General features: G+C 38.9%; 1 protein-coding gene across 14 annotated transcripts in view; it reads left to right on the top strand.

The window, feature by feature from the left end:
- Positions 1-23,072, top strand: part of SCEL (sciellin) — a 103,979-nt gene that overhangs the window by 13,851 nt on the left and 67,056 nt on the right. For 13 of the 14 annotated variants that reach the window (XM_046664211.1, XM_046664216.1, XM_046664215.1 and 10 more), the window contains 7 exons: positions 1,104-1,165; positions 2,395-2,512; positions 5,595-5,654; positions 9,282-9,350; positions 15,354-15,392; positions 16,478-16,558; positions 18,942-19,007. In XM_046664211.1, the coding sequence (XP_046520167.1) occupies positions 1,123-1,165; positions 2,395-2,512; positions 5,595-5,654; positions 9,282-9,350; positions 15,354-15,392; positions 16,478-16,558; positions 18,942-19,007 (476 nt within the window). In that variant the 5' untranslated portion in view covers positions 1,104-1,122. Of the gene's footprint in view, positions 1-1,103; positions 1,166-2,394; positions 2,513-5,594; positions 5,655-9,281; positions 9,351-14,692; positions 14,762-15,353; positions 15,393-16,477; positions 16,559-18,941; positions 19,008-23,072 lie in introns of all 14 variants that reach the window. The other variant, XM_046664222.1, reaches the window with a different exon arrangement.

The raw sequence follows: 23,072 nt of genomic DNA, 5'->3' as shown, positions 1-23,072 counted from the left end.
AAAATGAATATTATAATAATAATGAATATATAGTAATAGAGCCAGGCTGGATTATTATTCATCTTTATACTAACACAGTCATAAAATATAATTTTTAAGTGTGTGTATGTGTGTGTGAGAAAGAAGGCCATGAAAGCAAAGGTACCTAGGATTCACAGTCAAAATGCAGCTCTGGAAACCCAGTCAGTCCCGGGCAAACTGGGACTGTGGCTCCCCTCAACTCCCTAACAGTCTAATCGTAGCAGTTGGTCATAGCGAAGAAACTTTGGGCTTTCCCATGCAGTGGTTGCCTAAAATCACCCGTGTTTCCCCAGATCTGTGATTTCCTTGCCTCTGGCTACTTCCCTTCTGATCACACATCAGTTGCCTGGGTTCACTCTGGCTTCCCTAGGGAAGGGCTGACGAGATTCCCAGGGCACCCTGCATACTGTGCAGTCAGCTCCATGTCTCTGTCTCCCTACTGACCTGACCAGACACTTGCCTTACTCATCTTTTCCCCCCCAGTTCCTGGATCAGTGCCAGACACTCAATACTTATTTATTTTAAACTTTGTTTTTTAAAGATTGGCATTTAAGCTAACATCTGTTGCCATTCTTTTCTTCTTCTTCTTCTTCTTCTTCTTCTTCTTCTCCTCCTCCTCCTCCCCCACCCCTTTCTCCTCCTCCTCCCCCTCCTCCTCCTCTTCCTCCTCCCCCCTCAGTATGGCTTGATGAGCCGTGATAGGTCAGTGCCCAGGATCCAAACGAGTGGAACCCTGAGCCGCCAAAGTGGAGCATGTGAACTTAACTACTTGGCCACGGGGCTGGCCCCTGCTTACTTATTGATTGAATAAATGAATTAATTGATGACCTGATTCAGCTAATTGCTTGTTATATAACATTAGGGACACTAAACACTCTTGGTGTTCTTCATCTATAACATAAATTCTTTGGGATAGATGGACTCTAAGATTCCTAGGGGACACTTTATGTCGTGTATTCATTATACCAGATCATGTGACTTTGTCAATGTCATTGAAGAATGTGTCTTGTCAGCAAAGAAAGAGTCACTTGTAGATTCTTAGAGTCATTGTTGTGTTTTCCCCACCCCTATTTTTTTTTTAGATCCTTACCGGAAGGCAGCATGTCCAATTTTACCTTGAGAAAAACATCTCCTACAGGAAATGGTAATGTAGATGATGTTTCTCTTACTCAGAAAACTTAAAAATCCAGGAAAAACAACTCAAAGGTCCTAGTTCTTTTGTCTTGGGTTTTTTTTTTTTTTTTTTGCTGAGGAAGATTTGTCCTGAGCTAGCACCTGTGCCAATCTTCCTCTACTTTTTAGTATGTCAGCATGGCCGCTAACAGAGTGGTGTAAGTTGGCTCCCAGGAACCCAATCCAGGAAGCCAAAGCAAAGCATGCTGAACTTAATCACTAGGCAACCGGGGCTGGCCCCCTAATTCTTTTATATAGATATTGAAAGCTTAGAAGCAACAGTCTAATTTAATTAGCATTGCTTAAGTTAGGCTTAAGAAAAAAAAAAAGTGCCACAGTTTTAACTCATGTAATTGCAATTTAAATATATTATTTTAATCAATAAAAATGCCCTTTCTTACCTGTGACCTTCTATGCTGCTTGCTCTCATGAGATCAAAGAATTAGTTATTTGTAGTGAAATGCACCAGGACTTATTGACTGTTATTTACCAGGTACAACAAACAGTCCTGTGTGTACTTCTGAGGTGTGTTTCTTTTTGAGTAAAATGACCAACCCTAGTACTCAGCCATAAAAAAAGACAAAATCATCCCATTTGCAACAACATGGAAGGACCTAGAGGGAATTATGCTAAGCGAAATAAGCCAGACTGAGAAAGACAAACACCAGATGATTTCACTCATATGTGGAATATGAACAAACACATGGACAAAGAAAACAGTTCAGTGGTTACCAGGGGAAGGGGGTGGGCACAGGGGAGTGAAGTGAGGGGGAGCACTTATGTGGTGACAGTCAAGAAATAATGTACAACTGAAATCTCACATCGGTGTAAACTATTAGGAACTCAATAAAAAAAAAATCAAGTTTGTAAAAAAAAGAAGAAAAATGACCAACCCACTAAACCCTGGCTTGGTTTATCCCAGGCCTGTGGGTCTACATTCCCAGGTGCCAGATGGGACCTCATGAGCTGCACTGGCAGTTTCAGTTGGCACCTGAGCAGTTTTATATGTTATCTTTGATGATGGGGTGTGGGATTTCTTCTTTCTTGCTGGTATGTCCTACTTTGAAACAGTACTGGACTTGCCAGCCTAGAAGATTGATGCTGGCCCATCAGATGTGCGTCTCGAGATTTCCAGGTTAACAAACCCACACTCAACTCCAGGCAATTACATCTCCCAGGTTTTCATTTTTCTGTTGATAGATATGAAGAGTACCACTCAGGGGACCACACTGAGGCAGCAGGGCTTTCTTGAGATGAACAAAAGAAGGACTTTCTTACAGGATAACAGCTGGATAAAGAAACGTCCTGAAGAAGAAAGGTAAGAGGGTATGGAGAGGGGGGAAGGTGGATGAGCAGAGAGAGCCATTCTCTGTTTTGGAAGCTAATGGCCATCTGAAAAGCACATACTCTCCTTCTAAAACACTTTGTTGCATGGCCTAATTTTTGGGAAAATTTAGCAAGCATAAATTTGTTATATCATATTTTCAAGAATAGCTACCAGTTTTAATATTCACATAGCTAAGAGAATGTGAGTCATTAGTGAGAGAAAGCAGGGTTTCATTGTTATAACTGGAATAGACATTTGTGCCTACTTGAGAAACTGAAAAGAAAACATGGCTTTCCAGTTTCCGAAAAGCTAATATTTAATCCATGGTAGGGAGAGTCCTGGGGCATGTTGATGATGTCAGTTGAAACAAACGCATAGTAGTATTACTCCAAATTTACAAATTTAATAATCATTTATCTAAAATTTCTTTCTTTTTTTTTAAAGATTGGCACCTGAGTTAACATCTGTTGCCAATCTTCTTTTTTTTTTCCTTCTTCTCCCCAAGGTCCCCCAGTACATAGTTGTAGATTCTAGTTTTGTGAGTGCCTCTGGTTGTGCTGTGTGGGACACTGCCTCAGCATGGTCTGATGAGTGGTGCCATGTCCACACCCAGGATCCAAACTGGTGAAACCCTGGGCCGCTGAAGTGGAGCATGCAAACGTAACCATTCAGCCACAGGGCGGCCCCAATCTAAAGTTTCTTTATGCTCAAGTGAAGTAGATAAATTCTCAGCTCATTTAAGTCCTGACTGGGCCATATACCTCTAGGTATTGGAAAGGTGGTGGTAGATTTGTAAGGGAAAATATTAACCACCAAGAAGGTTTTGTCTGCTTTGAGCTGTGCTTCTGTTAGGTATATGTTTAAAGATCTGAAAACTATGACCATAGGCACATTGCCTCATTGCCAACATAGATTTACAATTGACACTTGTCCAGCCTAGATATATTTATCATAAATTATATATATATATATATACAAATATGTATACTTTTTTGATTCCTCTTATGTGTCAGGCTTGATACTGGGTACTTTACATATAAAGCATTATTAAATCTCACAACAATCACACAAGGTAGGTATTATATCACAATTTTACAGAAGAGGAATCTGAGGCTCAGAGAAGTTAGTAACTTGTCCAGTGGCACGCAGCTATTAAGTGGTGGAGTTGAGATTTTTAACATGACCCATTGCCTTTCCGTTATACCGCTAGTTCTCAATCAGGGGCAGTTTTATCCCCAGGGGACATTTGACAAGGTCGGGAGACATTTTTACTTGTCAAAATTGGGGATTACTCCTGATATCTAATGGGTGGAGGTCTGGGATGCTGCTAAGCAGCCTACAATGCACAGGACACTCCTCAAAACAAAAATTTATCAAACCCATGTCAACAGTGCTGAGGTTGAAAAGCCCTGCATTACAGAATACTTACTGTAAACCTTTTGCTAAACTGTCCATATGTGCTTATTTGAGGAGCCATACTTGTAACTGTTAAATAAAAATGTCTATTAACTTCTGGTATTAAATATTATTATTTTGAGGAACTATAGGGGCTTTTGGAGACTCATACTAAGTTTTAGAGTTAACATTCTTGGACAGCAATCATTTCCTTCGATGAAGCAAATTTACTTCTTCAACTGTTGAAGCCTAATGAAGCATTTCTATTTTCCCATAGTGGTAGAGTGATGCCAAATGTAGATCATAAATTTTGGGTTGCAAACATTTGCACAGATGGGTAAAGATAGAGATGTCTAAGACAAATTACAGTTGGTAGGAATGATGGTTTTATGCCAGGCATGCCTCCTTAAAAAGGCCCAGGGAAGCCAGCTTGGCTGGCATGGCAGCTGCTGAATGAAAGGGAAATTGGCTCTGATGCTTCTCTCACTCCCACTGGCCCAGTTCTGGGCTATGTGTTATACTTCTCCTTCAGGTAAAAACACGTCTGGTGTTTGCTACTCTCTGACAAGCTCAGGGAGGGGATAACAAGAGGGATGAAAAGGTTCTCTTGGGGTCCTTGAGGGTGTATATTTGCTGGAATTGTTTCAGTTTCACTGTTCAACTTTCTTTTTAATTATCTACTATAGTTCTTTTATAGCTTTATTATAAATGGTTCCAGAGTGTTGAGTAATGTTAGTGGAGCAGAACCAGGAGAAATGTGGTATATCAGGTTTGGTTAGGTTGATATGAAAAAGGTTCAGATACTGCATTGGCTCAAGGCCAAAGGCTCTACTACAAGCTTTGACATTTCCTAAAATTGCCTGTACTTTCAGGTCTGCTATAGGTCTGCTTATATATAAGTAAGAAAGACATAGCTTTGGGACTTTATGTAGGAAGGTCTGTTGCAGGGTGGACCAAGAGGAAAAGCAGAGGTTTGGAATAAAAAGATTGAGTCCTAGATCCACCTCTGTCACTTGCTAACCTTTTGGCCTTGGGAAAGCCACAAAATCCATGATCAATGTCCTCATCTGTGAACTGGATATGAGGGTGTCTTCCCTGCTTAATTTACAGGATTATTTTAAAGACCAAACAGAGCAAACTATGTGTTCTCACGGTTCAAAAATGGCTAAATTTCCCTTCAAATGATAAACATCCTTAACCACAAATATTGGTGCTTATTTTCCTACTTTTAGTCAAGGACACTATCAAGTCTATCAAAAGAAAATTTCCAGACATAATAGGCATAATTAAATTTAAAACTTCTTGGTAGAAAGCTTTTGCCTTCCTATAGAAAAGGACTCCTCTAGTACATATAAAGTAGATGACCACATGTTCTCATATTTTGGTAAAAACAAAGAAACAAACAAAACAAGAAACACTCATTCCATTGTTGAATCACATGGAAATCTCGTGGGATAAGTTAGAATAATGGTCATTTGTACTGACAAACTTATTTCTTTTCACCATGATGTTTCATGTGCTGACTGGTTAAAATAAATACGTAGTTGTGTTTTCATGCCTGAAGTAAAATGAATTAACCTTGCCAAAACTTGTGAGCTCTTTCCTGTCTCCTTTATTTAGTGCCTACTAAATACTGTGGTAACTTTTCACATGACTTAATTTTGTTCTTTCTCTGTAGAGATGAAAATCATGGCAGGGTGGTGCTCACCCGACATAATTCCCATGATGCCTTGGACAGGTGAGTGTTTCAGACAAGTTACATCATTAGCAGAAACACAAAGACGGTAGTTTTGAGAGAAGACTTGTTTAAGACACGCTGAATATTTGTGGCTAGCCTCAGGCTTTCCCTGATGTTCTGAGCACGTGAAGGAGAATCTGTGATATCATCAGGGGTTTCTACAGGGTAAACTCTGCTTCTCCAGCTCCGTGCTTCCAGAACTACAGCCTGGAGGTGTCGAAGAACCAATCCTCCGCCTGCCCCACTGCGGGGGCCCTCCTGATGGGAAAGGGAAAGGGCTCCCACAGAAACATCACCAGATGAAAGATCTCTGAACCTTAGGGAAAGGAGACCTAAAATACAGACAGAGCTCCAAGTTCACTTGCTGTATTGGACAGTACACTTCTTTTAGAAACTCTTAGGCTTGTGGAAAAACACTAAATGATACTCAGTGGCAATTAGACTGGCAAATACAAATTAGTAGGAAAAATCAGACAAAACTAGTAATCACAATGATGTAAATAATCTAAGATTGATCAAGTAAATAAATAATATTCTTATTAAAACACATTTACACACAAACACAAACAAACAACCACACCCATCAGAAGAAACTAATTCTTTATCAGATACAATTTTATCTGCTCTAGTAGGCTCTGTGTCACCAAAAGGTACTTGGTAAAGGAGTGTGATTGTCTTTCTTTGTGTGGACTTTAAAAAGTTAAGTAGACACCTTGAATATGACTACTTTAGAAACTTTTATGTATGAATTTCTCTAAGCCCTCTTTTACCCTTGTGCATAATTTTGACTTGTTCTAAGGGTCCTGAGCTTATAGCCCTCTGCACAAAGAATCTGATTGGTTTTCTGGTTTCCAGCCTTACTCCATTTGATTGACTGTTCTGTGATTCAACAGATTCTACCTGTGTCCTCTCCATGATTTTCATGATTTTGAAGATTACAGCCTTGTTCTCAGTTGGGCTTCATCTCACCAAACAAAGGGAGCCTGATCTTTGAGTTCAGCCACCAGTGGACATGGCCCCCTCCATTTTATTTGCATTTCTCTGGAACTATTAATGAAAGGAACATACTGGTTTTGAAGTGTAACTGGGAAAACTAAGCTTTATGTTCTTAGTATGTTTTAGGACAACAGAAGCTTAATGCCTTGTGTGCTTATTTGGTATTTTAAGCTGTATCGGTTTTCTGAACCCTTCCTGTTGGTGGATAGCATTTTAGCTAAAGTAGCACATTGAGGTTTTACCTTCAGTAACAAAAATCTGTAAGCCTGAGACATTTTCACCTTGACCTATAACTAGTGTCTCAAACTACATCTTCCTAAAAAGGTAGTGTAGATTATTTTTCTCCTTGCATGTGTTCAAATGGATGCCCACTTGGCACTTTCCTGCCCTTGTGCAGAAGCTGTTTGGTGCTTCACTCAACACTGCTTTAGAGCACCTACTTCATGCTGACATTGTGCCAGGTGCTGGGAGTACAAAGATGCATGACACTACCATGACTTTAAGGAGCTCTCACATTCGTGGAAAGAGATGGGTCCATAAACTAAAACACTAACATTTGCTATGGAAAGTGCTACTGTAGAAGTGTGTGACAGTGCTGTTGGAATAGAGAGACTAACTCTGCCTGAATAAATCAGACCTCACCAAGGAAGTGGTCTTTGGGGTTGCTGCTGCTGCTTGAAGGGTGAGGAGGAAAAGTTTACAAGTAAGAAAGGGTGGCTGGTGGGCATGGAGCAGGGAAAAAAATGCTTCCTGTAGAAGTGACAATGTGTGCAAAGAGCTCTGCATAGGCAGAGACTGAAAATAAAGGAAAAGGAAGATAAACAATATATTCTCATCACCTTAGATAACAGCTTCGTATTATGCACAAACTAAGAAATTTTGCTGTGTACTTCCTCTGCCAGATCATTAAAACATGTCAAATAAGGCTGATAGCACAAATGCCTGCAGGGATGCCTACTGTGAGCCAGACACTGGCCTAAGGACTGGGAACAAAACAAAGTCCCTGCTTTCATAGAACTTGCATCCTAGTTGAAGGTGGGTGGTGAGGACGACTGAAAATAAATAAACACAATGTACTATGTCGTGTTGCCACAAGTGCTAGGAAGACGAAAGCCAACTAATGAGACATAAAGTGATGGTGTCTGTGAAGGGGCTGTTTTATGGAAGGGGGTCAGATGGCCCCACCTATTTGCATTCACCCATTACACACGATGCTGAACCATACCATGATTTCACTCCGGGTTTCCTTAAAAAATTGGGTAATTGCATTAGGCATTTTTCTTTACTTTTTTTCTTGCCTTTATGGACATTATTCCCTCTACTTCTATTTGAAAATGTTCACATCTGTTTATCCTCTAAGACGCAGCTCAAACTGTACCTCATCCATAAAGCCTTCTGATTCCTACCTCTGGAAATAAAGTTTCTCAACTTGGAACTTCCTTGCACTTCACCTGAGCCTCTTTTACAACACTGACCATTTTCTACCTTTGGATGTACGTATCCAATTTGTCCCTCTAGCTCTGTGTGTGTAGTGTCCACAGTTATTTCATTCTTGACTTCCTCATAGTCATCGCACAGTGCGTTATATATTGTTTACCTCCAAATATTTACTTAATAAAAATTTACTACATCAAGTTAAAAATTAAATCTTATATATACTGTTTTAGTAGTTTTACTGATTCAATACCTTTGATCTGTCAGCTTCAAATGAAGCTTTGAAATGCAAACACAATAAACCATGGTATAATTTCTCAAAGAGCTTGTTTTCCCTCTACCATGGGCTCATATAAGGCATTAAACAGGATTTTGTTTTTTGCTGATTTATGTCTGATCAAGATATTTCCACTGCTTTGATGAACATGATTCCTATTATTGAAGCTTCTTTCCTCTCTTTCCTTGTTTTCTTGTCTTCTTCCTGTCCCCTTTTTTCTGTGTATCTGTTTTCCTCTACTCTCTCTGCCTCTGTCTCTCCTCTTCCTCCTTCTCTCTATCTCCTCTCTCTTCTCCTTTTCTTCCCACATCTATCCTTTCTCTCTCCTCCCACTTTCTTCTTTTCATTTCTTTCCAGCGTTTCCTGTTTCTCTCTTTTCCTCTTTCTTCCCTCTCCTTCCCTTCCTATTGCCAGCAAATTCGCTTCTTTCAACCCTGTCCACGGTGCTGAAGTTTAAATATAGCAATTTGTTTTTTAGCCTGTTATACTGGCTTATGGTGCTGCTGAAACTCTGCAAACAAGACATAGCTGATTATAAGGGATTGAGTACCTATTATGTAAAAATCAACAACATTGACAAGAGTACATATTAGTTATTAACCATTTTGCATGTTGTGTTATATTGTTTTATATGTCCTTATCCCCAGTTTGAATGTGTTACATTGTAGTTAGAAATAATCAGACCTAGAGAAGAACTCCTTTATTAGCATGGGGAATTGGGTTTGCCATAATTTATTCTATTCAAGTCAAAACGTTGGAAGTTTGGATACCCAAAATCTGTCTTTTCTTGATAATATGTACATTTCCTACCTGAATAGGTCAAAATTTTACTAAATACATGATAGGCATTATAAACTATTTTTTTTTTTGAAATTTATTTGATCTTTTCGTAATTTTTTTTTTTTTTTTTTTTGCTACAGGAAAACAAATGAGAGAGATGAGCCAAAAGCCACAATTAGTCGGTACAGATCTGATGACACTTTGGACAGGTAAGGTGTTTTTGAACCTTGTAAGCGGAATGTGAAACATGTTAAATCCTATTTCTTATAAAGCATGAAGTATTTAAACGTTTACCAAAGTAAGCTTTGAACCATTGATATCCCCAGAGACAGAAGGGCTATAAGGACTGAATTATCTTTTTCTTCACAACTCATAAAATCTTTTTTTCTAAAAGATTTTTCTAAAATCCTGCTAATAGTCAATTGATATAAAAATTCCAAAGAAATTGCATTGAGTATAGGTAGAGTGGGCACTACGTGGCATCTGTTCAATTCAAAATAGAGAAAATATTTATTTTTGTGAATATGAGTAGTCAGTCCTTGTTCTAACTTTTGGTCCTTCTATCCTGATGGTGGAGAAACAGCAGTTCCTGTACAACTACTTTCTGGAGAGACTGTAAATTTTAACAATACAATAGGTTTGATCTATTCTAGGATAAAGACATTACCTCTTTACCTTGGAAAGTGAAACTGCTCTTTTGGCACTGGAGTCACCATATGGCTCATAGAATGAATCTATTAAGTGTGCCTGCTGTTAGTTCTCTCTTGCTCAAAGGGAAAGGGCTCATCTGTATAGAGAAAAGTAGCAATGTCTATTCAGGTTGATGTGTACATGCCACAAATCACATTTTTATTTTATATTTGGTAGAGATGCTTAGTAAGCATAAGAAAAGAGCAAAGTTAACATTTTTAATTGGAGTCTCTACATAATAGACACCCGAGGCCATTGAGACTTGAGGTCACTCCCTGTAGCCAAAGACGTGCTGCTAGTGTAGACAAAAATGTCCTCTGCCGCATTTTAAGCAGATACGCTGAAACTTATGGTATCTAACAGATTCTATATTCAGACTATGCCAGTGTTAATTAATATAGCAAATGTGTATCCTTCTGTACTCTTCATAGGTTTTTTTAAGTCAGTCTCCCTAATAGAGGACTGGTATCCCTAAGGGGCTGGCCTCACTCTTGTAGTTAAAGCCTTGACAAAAATGAGTTTGTAGAAGTATGTGTGCAAGATCTTGTCTCCACAGCAGCGTGTGGAGAGATGAGTCAGAGGACCTCTGTTCATTCACCCTGGCCTTGCAGACTGTCCTATTGCATCGTTAACTGAATAAGAAAACGCTATTTCTAAGAATGAATTTGATATTGAGATAATTAGGCCTCAAGAAACGATATAATATTTGGGAGACTTAAGCTTTTGTGGGCTGAGTGCCTGAAAGTTTCTCTCAGGTCGGTCAAGACAGAACCTTGGAACATTAGCAGTGGACCAGACCAGACCAGACGGTACAGGCAAACTAGTTGAGTCGTTCTCAGCCTGGTCTGCAAATTAGAACCACAGACTGAACTTTAAAATTCTACTGGCAATTTGACCCTACCACCTCTCACCCTGCTCACGGATTCTGATTTAATTAGTCTGAGGTGAGACTCAGGCATGTTTAAACCTTAGGAAGTGATTCTAATGTGAAGCCAAAATTCAGAACCACAAATCTAGCCCGACCCCTTCATTTTTATACACTAGGAAATGAGGACAGAGATTACATGCTTTAATTACATGGAGGTTTAAGGCATGTTTGGAAGAAGTATCCTGGTCAGCTCATTCCCCTGGCAGTCCTGTCTCCCAACAGTAAGCTACATCTCTGTAAGAGTGGAAATAGATGTGAGGGAGAGAACACAGGGGTCAGTGAAGAAAGGCAAGTTCTGTTAGCAGGAGTCAGACTTCTATAACGTAGGCCACTCCAAATGCGAGATGTGAAATAATTTTAGGAGGAAGATGATTAAATACATCTGTTGTGTGCATTTCAGTAATACTGTGTTTATTTTAAATGAATATGAGAAAAGTACTGAGTTTACATTTAAAGAGTTCCCTTTTAAAATATACACATGTAGGTAAAAATATGAGATGTTTTACAGGGACGTCAGTAAATAATAGTGTGTGCAGTATGCATTATGTCCTGAATCCTGAGGGTAGTTTAATTACTAAGTTGGAAAACCGAGGTTAGGGAGACCTCTAGTGTTCTGTGGTGGAAGTGTAACTTTTCCTTGGGGGCTTTCGATCATATTGCTGCTTATATTGTTGGAGTATTTCCTGTCTCCAAGACTGACTCATAGTAAAACAATCTATTTTATATCAGAAGTTGGCAGAAACTTAATTTCCAAGAGAAGTACAAACTTAATTTCCCTAATAAGAAATTGCAATATACTTTGGAATGGTGATTTAGAATTTTCTCCGTTGTTGTTCATAGACTGATACCCCTAGTGGCATGGGAGAGAAAGAATAATAACTGAAGGAAGACACATTGACCTAACATATGAGTCTTGGAACAATCACCCCACAGAATCAGGCGTATGACATTGGGCCCTACTGAAAAGATTTTAGAGAGAGGCTACTTCCTAGCTGTGTGGCCAAGAGAAAGTCACCCACCTTCTCTGAGACTTCATTTTTTCATCTATAAAATGAAATAATTACACCTACTCTGTAGGTGTGATTCCTCTGAAGAGTAGAGGAAAATGTATAAAATGAGTGGCAAAGAGTAGTGGGTATCTATTTTTATTATTACGTGCAGTCAGTATTGCCCATAAAGATTTACACTGTAGAATTTAACTTCATTCGATTTTAACATCTGACTCACCTTTATTTATACTTTGAGAAGGTTTGATATTAAAGTTCTGTTTGCTTTAGCCACATTGTTGTTTTCACTGTACCAGAGCAGCAATTTCCCAAGATTATTTTTATCTTGAATGAGGGTCTCACAGAGAGCTATAGAGTCTAAGTAGAGTTCCCAAGGAACATGTAAGATTTAAGACTTAGGGTTTCCTGACATCCTACTGATGGTATTCACGGTGTTTTGCTGCAAAGCCCTTTGAATGTAAACATCTCAGAGGCTCAGTAGCAGGGGAGATGTTCATAGTCTTTGGCCTGATGACCACCTTAGATGTGAGTTTTTATACGTGGATTCTAGGATTCTGTACAAGTCACTTCCTGTACTGTGAACAGTCTCTTGAGGTTATGGGGCTTGTAGGATTCCAGCCTTCCTTCCTTTTTGCATTCAAGAGTTATCAGTTTGTGGCAGTATGTACCATAAACAGAAAGTGTGTTTGGGGTTGACTCATAGAATTTTAATATATTAGAGTTTAAATATTTACCCAATATTTAATTTTGGAGTTAAATATTTATGCAGTATTTTATTTTATTTTACTTTACTTTATTAATTTTTTTTTAAGATTGGCACCTGAGCTAACATCTATTGCCAATCTTCTTTTTTTTCTTCTTCTTCTTCTTCTTCTCCCCAAAGCCCCCCAATACATAGTTGTATATTCTAGTTGTGAGTGCCTCTGTTGTGCTATGTGGGACGCTGCCTCAGCATGGCCTGATGAGTGGTGCCATGTCTACGCCCCGGATCCAAACTGGTGAAAACCTGGACCAGCCAAAAGGAAAACACGAACTTAACCACAGCCACGGCTCTGGCCCTTGAGCCAGTATTTTAGTTACACATGTCAAAATAACATCTAGGGATTGAAATTATTTTAAAGCTAAGAAAATTAAGTCATATTTTTCCCTACATGATTTTTTTTTTTTTAGTAAGGAAGATTGGCCCCAAGCTAACATCTGTTGCCAATCTTCCTCTTTTGGCTTGAGGAAGATTGTTGCTGAGCTAACATCCATGCCAGTCTTCCTCTATTTTGTATGTGGGATGCTGCCACAGCATGGCCTAATGAACGGTATGTAGGTCCACACCTGGGATCTGAACCCTCGAACCCCAGGCTGCTGAAGTGGAGTGTGTGATCTTAACCGCTAAACCACTGGGCCAGCCCCCGACTTTTATTTTGTAGAGTGAAGCAAAGTTAGTGTCCATCTTCCCAGGAATAGTTTATATAAAGCCCTGTACTAAAGTTGATGGTGAAAGTGAATATTTAGAGAAAGTTATAGTAGACCCATAGTATGGGATCAAGAGAAGATTCTTTCTGACTCTTTTTTTTCCTGAGCCTAATTTTGCTGCATCCTAGTTTTGTGCAAGCCTGCTGAATGCTCCAGAAGACAGTTCCACATTACAAGAAAAACCTTCCTATCTGGTGAGAGGGAGAAAAGGGAAGGAGTAGGGGCTATAGTCATGAGATCCCACCATTAGCATGCAGACTAGAGGATTCCTGAGTTTCTTTCCTGACCCAAAGAACAGACAAGTATACCTTTTCCAGACCTACCCTCCTTGAGGAGACTCCAGATTAGCGAGATTAAAACTTCTGATGGCCAGTAGGGCCTATTAACTAAATGTGTTAGTCAAAGTAAACTAATTTGCCATGGTAGAATAGCTCTTTTAACAAGTTCTCTCTCTTGCCCCTAAATCTCTGTGGTTTAGCACAACAGAAGATTACTGCTTGCTCTCATCAGAGTCCATTGTGATTGGCTGGAAGAGGTGGAGGGATCTCTCTCCATGAAGTGACTCAGGGACCTAAGTTCTTTCCATGTTTTAATGCTTCCATCGTCAACCCATGGGTACCAAAGCCATGGTGGAAGGGGAAGAAAGAGCATGGAGGATCATGCAAAAGGTTTTATGATGGGTCTGGAAGTGGCAAACAATATTTCTGGCCACATTCTTCAGTCTAGAACTCAATCACGTGGTCCCAACTTAATTTCAATGAAGATTGGGAAATGTGGTCTTCCTGTGTGCTCAGAAGGAAAATAAAATGAGTGTGGCAAACATAAACATTAAAAAAAATCCTTATGTCTTCCATTGATGCCTTTTACTGACATAGGAGTTACTGTCATTGAGTAGATATTAAACAATATATTCATTATTAAACAATAATGAATATAAAATAGTTAATGAGTTAAATGCTCGATGAGTCAGAAAGGCAAGTGAGGCAAGTAGAAAAGCATAAACTTTAAAAATTCCAAACTGTATCAAAATAGCCTCATAAATAGATTTTGTCATAAGCAGCTTTTTTTTTTAAAGATTTTATTTTTTTCCTTTTTCTCCCCAAAGCACCCTGGTACATAGTTGTATATTCTTAGTTGTGGGTCCTTCTAGTTGTGGCATGTGGGACACCGCCTCAGCATGGCTCGATGAGCAGTGCCATGTCCGCGCCCAGGATTTGAACTGACAAAACACTGGGCCGCCTGCAGTGGAGCGTGCGAACTTAACCACTCGGCCATGGGGTTGGCCCCATAAGCAGCTTTTTTTAAGTGTAAAATTAGAAAATTTTAAATCTAACACCTGAAAAAGTTCCCTTGATTAGAGAGAGATTGTGTTGTGAAGTTGTTCTAGCATAAAAGAGGTCTGAAAGGAGTTTAATAATCCAAATGTTCATCCAGACTTTTGTCTTGTTTCTTTATAAAGGATCTCAGACAGAAATGATGCCGCTAAAACCTGTAAGGCCAATACCTTGGATAACCGACTAACCGATAGGTACCAGTATCTACTGACTTTGGGAAAGGCTCAAGTATAATATTTCTCTAAGCATTACTTATTTACTTACAGTTCTTCAGTCCTACTTAATATCTTTCTGTAAATTCTTATCCTCTATTTTTTAATACAAGAGTTCTGGAGTAAAAAAGTACTCCTGCTGGTGGTTAGAGAAAAATAAAATCTTGTTGCCTGGGTTAAAAACCAAGAGAGCTCATTGCCTCAGGCCGTCATTGCTACCAGATTTATGCTTCTGTTTAAGTTATCCTGGTGGCAAGATTATGAAATACATAGAATTGCCAATTTTATACTCTCATTGCTAAAGAAAATTACTGAACCCAACAAATAAAAACTTTGGGCTTAAATGATATTGAATTTTCTGAAGGAAAAAAGTTTCCTTTGGAATCTAGTATAAGAGATATAAAGATTATGAAATTACCTTATCAAATTTATTCAAATACTGAGACTTTCTTACTCTCAAATAATGTTTAAATTTTAATAATAATAACTCTAAATCCAGGAACAATTACAAATCAATGCAAGTATAAATTCTTTCTTGCTGCTCAAACTGTTGCATTTTTTTTTTCCTTACCAGAAACATGTCCACGTTTAGATCACCAGAAGCAACAAAGACGTAAGTACTTTTCTAACTGAAGCTACGTTTTAAGAATAAAGTGTAACTCTTGCATGTGTTTAAGAAAAACTAAGGTACGCTGCCCTCAGGCCAAAGTTTCATTATAGTATAGCCACTCCCTTTCACTTAGGCAGATTTGAGAGGTAGAAATACCAAAACGGTCCTCACAGCTTCAGATATTTACCATCTGGACTTGAAAACAAAGAGTTTGTCGACCTTTCCTCTAACCAAACACCAAAGCTTAACTCTTCTTTTTGCTTTTCTTCCTTTTTTTAAAATCTAGATTCTTTATTTTTTCCCCCACAGGACCTTTTTAATTTTCCCTATTCCTATGGCAGCTAACTCTTTCTTCCCCCGTTGCACTTGCCTCTCAAAACACCCATCACGTCTACAACTCAATTGAGCCGTGAAATCATGGGTTTGCTAACAACCTAGTTCAATAAAACAGATTTCTCCTGGAATGTACTCCTGGCGCTTATAAACAGCCCAAACTTGGTAGATTTTTGAAAACTTAATTAGTTTTAAAATTTGTATTACAAATAAAGTAATTTTCACCATGGACCACACTTCTCAGCAGTTGAAACAGGCCTGGGCCACTTCCATTTTTTTGAGGGTCTGTGTATATCAATACATGCTAAATAGAGATTTTAAATGGTATATTTTTAAGTGTTTTCTTAAACAAGTTAATTCTTTTAATGCAAAAAAAATTGCTATATAATTCTGTTGGTCACAATATAATTACAGGATTAAAATACATATATATATAAGTATATACATATGTATACAAATCCATAGCACACCTGAATTGATTGGTCTGGATTTCAGACACACAATTAACATCATATGATGAATGCTTTCTTCATTCAATTCCTTCTGTTTTAGTTACTTAGATGAGAGCCTGACACTGTATAAAATGGGTCAAGTAGGGAGGAAATTTTTCTTTTTGTTCTTCGTTCTGCAAGTGAAACATTGTGTGGTGGATAGAGCACAGGTGGGATATAAGTAGATGATAAGACCTTTCAAAGGTAAGGTAGAATAAAAAAGTTTCAGGAATGTGATGATTTGCTGTTCTTGTCATTAAACAGGCAACCTGGAGGTTTGTTCAGTGCAAACGCCACCAGCACCCCCGCTTCCACCTCTGCTGCTGCTCCTGTAAAGAAAAAGAGGTACCACAGGCTCCTTGTGTCTGCCTCTTGCTAATATTCTGTAAGGGGCTGTTCTTTAATTTCTGAACCAAATCATCCTCCAAGGCCCCCGGGCAGCATTCGAAAGTTGCTCTGCCCTTCCTCCTTGCTCCTTCCTCCACTTCCCAGGGGTTCAGTCCTACTAGATTTTGTTGTCCTCAAACTTCAGTCCTTCTTTCTGCTGATCTCATTTTCAAATATGTGATCTTTTCTTCATTTCCTTCAGAGTGTTGAATATCTAGATAATGCTTTTGGTGGTAGAGCTCAAATACTGAAGGGTGAGCTACTTCAGGTAACACCTTTTAATAGAGTCCTACCAAAGGGGATGTGTTACCCTGAAATATTGACTGCAGTGTGACTATATGTTGCCATGCCCATGAATCCAGCCCACATCGTGGCCGCGTCCTCTGCTCGGTAGACTGGGCCGACCCTCCTTCCAAGTAGAGTTAAAGGCCCTATCTGGAGACATGGATCTGTGTTTGCGTGATTATTGCCACCTCCTTGGACTTCCCTGTGTGGCCTCCAACATTTTTCCTGTGCTGAGTTCCATTTATCTAGTAGGAGGAGAAGCTAGTCCTGTGGTGGCAGGATATTCTTCATGACACAGAATGTGATGGTGGAGGTGATTTCTGCCTGTTGAAGAGAACACAGTGCTAGCGATTCATGATGCTAATGGAAAACAAGCATTCATGAACCTCAGTGCTTTTTAAGTTTTCTTCTTTTCTTTTCTTTTTTCTTAAAGATTGGCACCTGGGCTAACAATTGTTGCCAATCTTCCCCTTTTTTCCCCCAAAGATTGGCACCTGGGCTAACAACTGTTGCCAATCTTTTTTTTTTTTCTGCCTTATCTCCCCAAACCCCCTGTACATGATTGTACACGATTGTATATCTTAGTTGCACGTCCTTCTAGTTGTGGGATGTGGGACGCCACCTCAACGTGGCCTGACGAGCGATGCCATGTCTGCGCCCAGGATCCGAACCCTGGGCTGCCGCAGCGGAGCGCGCGAACTTAACCACTCGGCCACGGAGCCAGCCCCAGTTTTCTTATTTTCTTTGCTTTCACCTAGGATTATGCCTGGTATAGGGTAGGTGCTCAATGTTTGTAGATGGACTGGCTGACTGCCATGACGCTTCCATAGCCATCCTGGAGAGAAGCAACCGATTCTATTTTTCCTGTAGTTGGAATTCTGTTTGTATCTGCAGAGTCTCAGAAATGTGGTCACCTTTCTCTTAGACTCAAATTTCACATCCCCCTGACACTTTGCCTGTTAGAAACAGATTCCTAAGGTTGGAAGGGAAATTTAAGGTCAGTTAGTTCAACCTTCTACCCACTGCAAGAATCTTTCTTTTGACCAGTTAGGCATAATTGAGGACCACTTTAGCCAGCAATGAGACTCTCCCTTTTGTGACATAACTTTGACTAGCTCTCGTGGAGAGCACCTACTACTTATACTGAGTTGAAGTCTGCTGTGATCTACTCTCATCTCATCTTGGTTCAGTCCTGTGGTGCCTCAGAGAATACCTGCTTCAAGAATTTACAGCGAGCTCTCCTATCCTGCTTATCCCAGCTTTTCCTTCTCTCAGCTACGTCACTCTCCTCTGAACACCTTCATTTTTGGTCCATATCTTAGTCTTTTTGAAAGAGCCCTTAGTTATCTCTACCAATTAAAATTATGCTCTAGTAATAAGAAAACATCTTTCTAATCGGATGTATATATATTTGTGTATATACATATACATATATACATAATTGAAGTTAGAATTACTGTTTCCAATTTTCTTACTTGTCAGAGTTGTCTATCACAGTTTTGTTTGTTTGTTTGTTGTTTTATTGTGTGTGAGGAAGATTGGCCCTGAGTTAACGTCTGTTGCCAATCTTCCTCTTTTTGCTTGAAGAAGATTGTTGCTGAGCTAACATCTATTACAGTTTTTTTTAAAGCTGTATTTTGAACAGAGCATAAGACTATTGTTATTTTTATCATGAAATATTTCAGATATGTAGAAAAATAGAGAGAAAAAGAGGTATGTTGATGATAAACACCCATGAACCTAGTATTTACATTTCACAGATGTTATTATTTTCCAGATTTCCCTCAGATTTCTTTTAAAAGAAAAGTCTACATTGTTTAGTGTCAAAAGAAATGGGAAAAGGAATTTACTCAGAGGAGCGGATAGCTGGGATTGTAGGGCAGTTACTTCCTATAGCATTTGTGAAATAGTTTTCATTTTACTTCCAGGGCCTTGTAGAAAAGTCGTCTCATTGCTTTTTTAACTGTCAAATTATTTTCAGCTTTTCCTGCCTGGCATGTGGGTGGGACCAGGCCTTTCAACCACCATGTTTATAACTAATGTCATTTCTTAACAGACAGTCCTGGTTTCCACCGCCCCCTCCGGGTTATAATGCCACCCCAAGCACAGGAGCAAGCAGAAGGTAAGGGAAAGGTGTCAGATGTAATTGCTATGTAACTTGATGGAGGAATGTGTAGGATATTGACACGTATAATTGTGGATGCTTTGCAATAAATTGGAGGCAATTTTGTGAACTCTGAGCACTGAATAAGACAGTGCCCAGTGGGAGCGAGGTCAGGGTATGAGTGCCCCTGGCAGGAACCCTGATAAGCTGCGAGGAGTAAGTACGTAGCTGTTTTAGTTTGCCAGGGTTGCCGTAACAAAGTACCAAACACTGGGTGGCTTGACGGAAATGTATTGTCTCACAGATGCAGAGGCTAGAAGTCCAAGGTCAAGGTGTTGGCAGAGTTGGTTCCTTCTGAGGGCTGTGAGAGGGAATCTGTTCCACGCTCCCTTCTAACTTATGGTGGTTTCCTGGCAATCTTTGGCATTCGCTAGTTTGCATAAGCACCATCCCGATCTCTGCCTTCATCTTTAGATGACGTTCTCCCTGCGTGCATGTCTGTGTCCAAATTTCCCCTTCTTGTAAGGGCACCAGTCATACTGGATTGGGGCCTATCCTGCTCCAGTAGGACCTCATCCTAACTTCACTAATTACATCTGCAATGATCCTGTTTCCGAAGAGGCTCACATTCTGAAGCACTGTGAGTTAGGACTTCAACATATGAATTTGAGGGGAACATAATTCAATGCTTGAGTGGCAGAGAAGAGAACGGAGTCCACCAGCAGGTGGGGCTCCAACATGAGCTCCTGGTGCACAGCTGCTTCCGGGCTGTGATGAGCCCAGAGGAGTGCATGGGGTTGCTGTGGCAAGTTTCTTGAAAACGTTGAGTGATAGATGGGTGGTTTTTACTTTTAGTTTTTTGTTTAGAGCAATAATTATAACTAAAATTATAGACCATATGGGGAGGACACCTTGTTCTACCATTTCCATGCTAGGAATGTCAACAACAATTTAATATAATAAATGTTTAATAAGTGATTACTGTGTGCCAGATATTTTTCTAGGATCTTGAGATATGTCAGTAAACAAAACGTGGAGCCTTACTCCAGCCTTCAAGGAAGCAGACACAAGTGTCGAACTCCTATAATCTATGTCGAAGAAAAATAGGTCTCTGATTGCGTTTTGCTTTAGGGTATCCAAAATTGTTTTCAGGTCACCAATCTCTAGAGTATCTTCACCAAATATTTCCAGGTTTCAATGGTACTTATTTTCCAAATTCAACAATTGGAAAAAAGAGTTTTTAAATGTTGTGCTTGTTTAATACTATATTGTTTTAATTTCCTAAAATTTTCACCTGCTATGCAGGCTTTTATATCTCTGTGATTTCCAACTAATGGAAATATTTGAAACTAAATATCTTCTATTATAACTTAGGTTTGGTCTATAAGGATGTAAATAAACTTTAGTTGACCAATAGACACAAAGAGCTCAAGTTGCTTTTTTCTGTTGTTGTATCTGTATATATATATATATATTATTTATATGTTATACATTATTTTATATAGATACACAATTATTGAACATGTTGAACAATCACTACTTGAAATTACATACACCTTCTGTTAAAATGATTTTTTCTTTTAAACCTGCTCATTTATAGGTGACTTCCAATCATATGAACTGCCAAGTATGGATTATATTTCTAGTTTAAAACCTTATTTCCCCTCAGACTGTGTTTAGATATTTCTCTATGAGTGATAACTTTCATAGAGCTACCTAAATGGGAGAATATTAACTAGGAGTTTTGCTAGATACTATTGTTTCCTGAGTATTGTAAGATCCATCCAATTCTGTCTTGACAGACAATAACTGGTACTTAGAAATATTTATTACTTATTTCTAAAATAACTTCTTATTTTTGTCTTCTATTCATTATTCCAATATTGATATAAATTATCATTATAATAAGCAACTGGTTATATCACTGTGTAAAAATATGGAAGGATTATTCATGAGTTACCAGCTCATGCTTTCAATGCCTACTGAGCTTGTGGCTCTCTGTTTGCATAGAACTGACAGTGCTTGGCTAGATGCCCTTACAATTTATGCATTGCTGGATGTGATTTACATGGAGGATAAAATGAGTTCCAATGCTCCTATTTCTGATTCCTGGATCAGATCCACAGCACTGGAACTAAGGAAAAGAGAAGATTATTGGACTAGGTTGATCAATTTAGATATCCATTCCTTTCTCAGAGTCACAGATTATTAATATAATGGCTACACTGAAAGACTTCTCTTTGAGGATCAGAGCTAATGTCATGCCAAGTTTTCAGGGGAAGGAGAGAATAATAACGATGTAGCAATGCCTTTGATTTCTGAAGTGCTTTTCTTCAGCAGAACTCAAAGTACAACTTCTGTTTCTCACCTTTAATGCCAGTGCATTCCTAGGGCTGAGAAATAGTCTTTTTAGTAAAAACTGGAAAATAGAAGCAATTATTAAATGATGAAAGGAAGCAAAGCCTTCAAAAAGAGATCTTTGTCCCCAGAAGACCACAAAGAAAATGAAAATAGGTCAAAAATAGATAAAAATGAGGGACTGTGATTTTAATACTAGCTAATGGCTCCATGTTAGCCTTATTTCCCTTCATCCTACACTCATACACTGTGTCCTTGCCCCTCTTCTCTCCCCTCCTATCCTGCAAAAGAATTTCCCCTTAATATGGACTCTCTCATTCTCTTTTCTGTTCTTAATTTTGTGAACTTTCATTTTTTCCATCACCTAGTCTTTCCTGGAGATGTCATTTCTCCCACATACCCGCGTCTGTGCAGCACATTTGAAAAGACCATCAGGCTTCCCAGTCATTACAGGAATGAGTCCTTTTCCTGAACCTTTCTTCCCTTTTCCCCCCTCTGTAGCCTTTGACACTATGGATCACCCTGACCCTCAGTTGTTCCTTTCTTGACTTATACAGTGTGGAAGAATCAAACTTAGTTGTGTTTGGATTGAAAATTTGTGTTTGCGTTAAAGTCTATTAGAGACATGAGGTAAACTGCACCGAAAGGGTCTCAAGCTTTTTTATCAACAGAAGAACCCATGACGTCACATCTTTATCTATATTTATGTGTATAACTATGACTATATGTCTGTCTATGTCTGTATTTATTTCTATATCTATAACTATAGATGGAATTCTCTGCATGTAGTTCTCTCTATATAATTAACATAAGCCTGGTGAATTTAATTAGAGCGTAAATGAGAAAATTTACTTTTCTAAAATAGCCATATTTTATAGCTAAAGAAAAAAGCATTTTCTTAAAACAAGTATCATTTTATGTACGATACAAATTAGTCTTGCATGAGAGGGTTAAGACCTGGGTAATCAAACAAAATTTTGGGATTAAGAGTTGAATATCTTTGAAAGTCTCTTACTCCCTTTTTGATAAAACCAGATTAAAGAGAAAAGCTGTAATTCATGATAGCAAGACAACATGTAAAGTTTTGAACTTAAATAAAACCTTTTCTAGCTGATTTCTAAGGTTGCTTTTTAGTCATTGGGATGTAACCTTTCTCTGACCTCCTCTTCCTTCTCTTCCTGAGCAGGGAAACAACCACATAGTGTTTTGAATGACCAACCTGTTGCAGCAAAATTATTTCCTCTGAAATATTCTTGTCAAATGCTATCAGGACCTATAATTTCTTTCCATTTTAATCAAGATTGAATCAAAATTTTAGCTTTATAATTGCTGTTGCTCGTTGCATTCATCTGACTCTCCTCCTACCTCTCTGATCAAACCCGCACCTCACGGGTTTTACCCCTTCTCCATGATCAAATGCCTTTCATCTGAAAAAATAGCCTCCTAAAAATGAACAGCCTAATATTAAAAATCCATTCAACCGGCACCCTATCTCTCCACCACAGCCAAAGTTCTCAGAAGACTTGATACTTTCCATCTCCATTTTTTCTGGCTCCTACCACCATTAGTTCATGGAAACAGCTCTCCCCAGATCATTAACGTTGCTGATAAATTCTTGTTGACACATCAGTCCCAGTAATCACTTGACCTTTCAAAAGGCACCACTGGCTATTCACATCTGTATGAAATCTTCTCTCTTGTTGCCTTTTGAGAACCCCTTGCCCC

Source organism: Equus quagga, chromosome 6 (assembly GCF_021613505.1).
Source record: "Equus quagga isolate Etosha38 chromosome 6, UCLA_HA_Equagga_1.0, whole genome shotgun sequence".
Lineage (NCBI taxonomy): Eukaryota > Metazoa > Chordata > Mammalia > Perissodactyla > Equidae > Equus > Equus quagga.
Note: the sequence above shows the minus strand (reverse complement) of the source record. Positions and strands in the feature narration are given on the sequence as shown.